The sequence below is a fragment of the Mesitornis unicolor genome, unplaced genomic scaffold (assembly GCF_000695765.1).
Source record: "Mesitornis unicolor isolate BGI_N332 unplaced genomic scaffold, ASM69576v1 scaffold1437, whole genome shotgun sequence".
Classification (NCBI taxonomy): domain Eukaryota; kingdom Metazoa; phylum Chordata; class Aves; order Mesitornithiformes; family Mesitornithidae; genus Mesitornis; species Mesitornis unicolor.
In genome coordinates, this window is record NW_010194190.1 from 1 (window position 1) to 4,744 (window position 4,744).

At 54.6% G+C, this 4,744-nt stretch overlaps 1 protein-coding gene across 1 annotated transcript; it reads left to right on the top strand.

Moving 5' to 3' along the window:
• Positions 1 to 5: 5 nt before the first annotated feature.
• LOC104543162 (prostaglandin E2 receptor EP2 subtype-like) lies at positions 6 to 2,886 on the top strand (the record flags this gene model as incomplete). The annotated part of the gene is made up of 2 exons (XM_010187706.1): positions 6 to 626; positions 2,641 to 2,886. Coding segments are annotated over 2 exons (867 nt in total), but the record flags the coding sequence as incomplete, so codon positions are not given.
• Positions 2,887 to 4,744: the final 1,858 nt, after the last annotated feature.

Here is a 4,744-nt window from a genome sequence, read left to right on the forward strand (position 1 = left end):
GCCCCTTCGTCCTGGCTTCCTACCATCACAATCGCACCTTGACCAGCCTGGCCCGAGGAGGACACATCTGCCTCTACTTCGGCTTCGCCATGAGCTTCTTCGGCCTCGCCACCATGCTCATCCTCTTTGCCATGGCGCTGGAGCGATGCCTGGCCCTGGGGCAGCCGTACTTCTATGAGCGCTTTCTCAGCCCCCGCACGGGTTTGGTGGCCCTGCCAGCCATCTATACCTTCTCGGCGGCGTTCTGCTCCTTGCCACTGGTGGGCTTCGGACGCTATGTCCAGTATTGCCCTGGCACCTGGTGCTTCATCCAGATGCACCTGGACTACCTCCAGCAGAATGGCGGCGGGGGGGTGTCCAGGTCGGACATCGCCTTCTCACTCCTCTACGCCACGTTCCTCCTCTTCCTCATCCTCTCCGTGCTGCTCTGCAACCTCAGCGTCATCGCCAACCTGGCCCGCATGCATCGCCGCGGGCAGAAGACTCGTCGCCTGGCCACGCTCGAGCAGCCTCGTGCGGCCGGTGGCTGCGGGCGGCGAATGTTCTCCATGGCCGAGGAGATCGACCATCTCCTTCTTCTCTCCATCATGACCATCATCTTCGTCATCTGCTCCCTGCCCTTCACGGTGAGTGCAACTGCCTCTCCCCTGGGGTGGGGTCTCTCCCCACAGCACCCCTTGTTTCTCTCCCTTCCTTTATAAGGCTCCCCCCAAAACTCCACTGCCTAAACTTCAAGAGCTGAGGTCAAAGCTTAGCTCCTCCTGAAGCTCAGGAGAACCTGGGTCTGCCACAAACCCCAGGCAATTTGCACATCCCATAGGGAATTGGGAAAATAATCCCCTGCATCACAGGTGCTGGCAGGAGGATGGGGTGGCAAGATGATGGGATGGCAGAAGGACAAGGTGGCAAGATGATGGGGTGGGTTCCATGGATCCCACCGCATCTCTGTGGTTCCTGGGAGCCAGACACTAATGATGGAGGTGTGAGGGGTGGCAGAGCGATGAATTTGACATCCAAAGATGGGGATGAAGGAGATGCCGCTGGGCTGGAGACAGCTGGTATCAGTGCTGGGTGGGCAGTTACCCCAGGTTTCTGTGGTGAGGGGGGAGGATGGAGCTGGTGATGTGGGCAAGCAGCACCCACCTCATGGAGGTCTCCACCTCTCCATAACAACACAGGGATGCAGGAATGGAGATGGGTGATCGCTGGGAATGGAGATCTGGCACATGGACCACAGCATCCCTCATCCCAATGGTTGTGCCCGCATCATGTGCCCTGTCTGGGATTTCCAGCAGAAATACAGGGTCGAAACACTGCAGCCAAGTGAGGAAGGGGAGAGTGCGAGACCCTGGGCTCTCCTCACCCAAGGGTCGCTTTTCATCCATCCGAGCCATATTACACCACCAGCATCACGATCTTCAGGGCATTTTGAGCCACTCATGTCCCCTGACCATGAGCTCACCGCTGCAGGAGGTCATTTTGTTCCTATTAGACACAAGCTCCACCACGGTTGGGAGCACAGCCAGCATTAATTTTGTGTTCATGGAGTTAAATAGATGCTACCTTCCCTTCCTGCTCTCTTGCTTTTCCCAAGGGAAAAGAAAATAACCACCAGCTGTAGCTGCCAGGCTGCCTGGGTTTTAAGACAGAAAAGACAAAGCAGTAATGGCTGGGTGCTTATGAGCATCCCGAAAACTAGACTCAACACCCCAAGAGATGCTTCAGCTCCTGTCAATGGGCCCATGCATGGTGTGTGGCTCTTCCCGTGTCTCAAAAAAGCCTGGGTTTGGGCGCTGTGGTTGTTATAATGCAGGACCCTTTGGTGGGAACACTACAGATCTGGTTGGTGTGGAAGGGATGGGAAAGCGCGGCTGATGGGGATCCCATGGGCTCTGTGGTGGCAGATACAGCCTTATCCAGAAGTGCAGCCAGCTTTGCTTTTCCCATCACCCAGCTCCCACATGGGGTTGTTTGGGCAGAGTTTTGGCAGCGTCTCAAACCAAGCGGTGCCTCCTTGGGGGTGACACTTTCTCTTCTGGCCAGGGCTGCCCACAGCAGCCACCCTCTGGGAGCATCAGCCCACAGAATCCTTCCCAAAATAACCCCAAGCCCTCAGAAGTGCTGTGCTCTAGCACTTGGTCATCTCACGCCCCAGAATCCACCATCCTTGGGTGGTACCCTAAAGACCCCAGCTGGAGAAGGGATGCTCGTGCCTCCCACGTCACCATCTGAGCATCCCCTCTCCCCCAAAGTGAGGGGGTGGCGATGCAGCTCGCGTGAGTAAGGAGTGCTGAGTCACCCTTCCAGGAAGCCCCGTAAGCTGCTATGAGTCGGCACAATGCAGGAAGAACCCGAGTGGTCCAGCACCCCGCATCCTCTCCATCTTGCACATTTAACTGTCCCATGTGGTTTTCAAGGTGAGACCCACCACTTCCCTAAGCAGCTTAATTGCGTTAGGGCTAAATGAAGCCTCTCTGCGTATTGAGGTCAAAGCAAGGGTATGGCTTTCATTAGCAAGAAGTTCATTTAAGTGGAGGCAGAAAGTGTGCTGTGACAGCCCAAATTTCCCCAAGAAGATGCTTGGGGGCTGAATCCGGGAAGCCCATACCTGGTGTTATTTCTCCCTGTGGTGTTTTACAGATCCGTGCCTATGTGAACAAGTTCAGCAAGGGAGAGGGCAACCACGAATGGGACCTCCTGGCCCTGCGGTTTCTCTCCATCAACTCCATCGTCGACCCCTGGGTCTTCGCCATCCTGCGGCCGCCAGTGCTGCGGTTCATGCGCTCGGCGCTGTGCTGCCAGGTAACCCCCGCGGGCCAGGACAAACAGACTCCATCCCTCTCAAAGACAAAACTGGGAGCACAACTGCACTCCTGTGGACAGTAGAGCCATCAGCCACTCCAGGAGACATCTGCCAGGGGATGATGTGAGATGTTGAAGCTCTGCCTTATGGCCCATAAAGGACATATCTGACACAGGCTGGGCCAGGGACGGGTGACCCAACTGTGTGTCACCACATGTAGCCTCTGGAAGCCAGCGTGGTCAACAAAATACACTGGGACAAGATGGGAAGGACTGATGAGGACTTGGATGTCACTGTCACCCTTAGACGAAGCTGCTCCCACCCAGCGAAGGGTGCAAGATGCATTCAGCCACACTGTGGAAGGCTCAGGGGGTGAAACATGGGTGGCTTTGCTATAACACTACAGCTAGGGGGGTGTTGGGGAGCAGAGCAAGGTCCCCATGGTTGTTTAGGGAGTGCAAGCAGAGGGACGGGGTCTGGAGATGGGACTGGGTGAGCGCCGTTGCTGCAAGCACCCGTCGCTGCCCCTGGGGCCCTAGGGATGGGGTGGGAGAGGAAGGAAGCAGGGTATCCCCCAGTATTCCCCTTTATTCAGTAGGCTGGTTGCCTAAAATAATGCACCTTATCAGGTGTAGGTCTACGTGCATGTGTCTGTCTGTCCTCCACTCCCAGAGATTTTAGGCTCCAGTGCATGTCGGCCCAGTGTGTCTGAGGGGCAGAAAAAAGGCCAAATTGTGGCACTTCCATGCACATGCCATCCCCTCCGAGCACCTGTTTTGCAATTTTCTTTGCCCTGTGATTTGTGCAGGAGCCAGCAAGAAAAGAGACCAAGGAATGAGGGGTTTTTGTCACAGCCATGTGCTGTACCCATGTCCAGAACGATGCTGCTGAGGGGTTTTGGGTTGGCACAGAGGAGGCCTCGTCCTCCAGACCAAAAGCCTTTGCTCGTCTTCCCACCAGCCTGGGACAAACCTGCTCAGGGGCATTGCTTCTGTAGAGTTAATATGGATAAAAAACAAACCCTAAAAACCCAACAAAACCAAAAAACCCAAGTACAGAAACATCCAGGTCACCAATCCTGTGCAACGTCCTTTAGCGCTGTTATTTGGTTTCTGATTTATTTTGGGCTGGTTCCCACTGGGGTAAGAAGCATCCAAAGGAGCTGGGTTTGTCTCAAAGCCATTGCTGGCGTTTGCTGGGGTGGTCCCAGCTTGTGAGTCCCATTTGTGCAGCATCCAACGCACCCAGTGTTGTTGTGCTGTTGCAACTGGGGCGTCTCATTGCTCACGAGCTCTGCTCAGAAAGCCCGAAGGTGCCGAGATTCGGAGCTTTTCTGTGGTTTGTTAGTTGAGATGATGTAAAATAAAGTAAAATTAAATATTATTATTTAAGTAATAAATGTCTCTCAACGGAGCCTGCTGAATCATGCGTGGGTTTGTGCTGAAGGTGCTCCTGGGGGCAGATCTGGCTCCTGGAGGAAATGTGTCATCAGTGGGATAGAGTCTTGGGGTTGGGGGACAGGGCAGCAGGGGAGGCTGGGAGGTGAACTACATCCCGAAATTTCCTAAAAAGTGAAAATAAACTGGTTTTTATAGGTATGTGATGACATTTTTGCCGTATGTCTGCAACCCGACCCCAAAGCTCCAGGAAACACCCCACACCTCTGAGCTTATCCTTAAAACTTGTCTATCCCGAAGGCAGGGAGAGGCGGCCAAAAGCTCCTACCTGTTATCAAAATATCGAAATACCGACAAAAAAAGAAATTACCCGCCCTAAAATAAGGCCGAATTGATGTCACTCTTGTCAGGCAGCCAGGATCCACAGGAAGTTTACTGGGCCTCCGAAATGTGTGTGGGCAGATGGGTTGCTCAAGCCTTGCCGGCGCGGTTCTGGCAGCAGCAAACCTGCAGCTGGGGGGGGTGGCTTGGGGGGAAAGTGGGG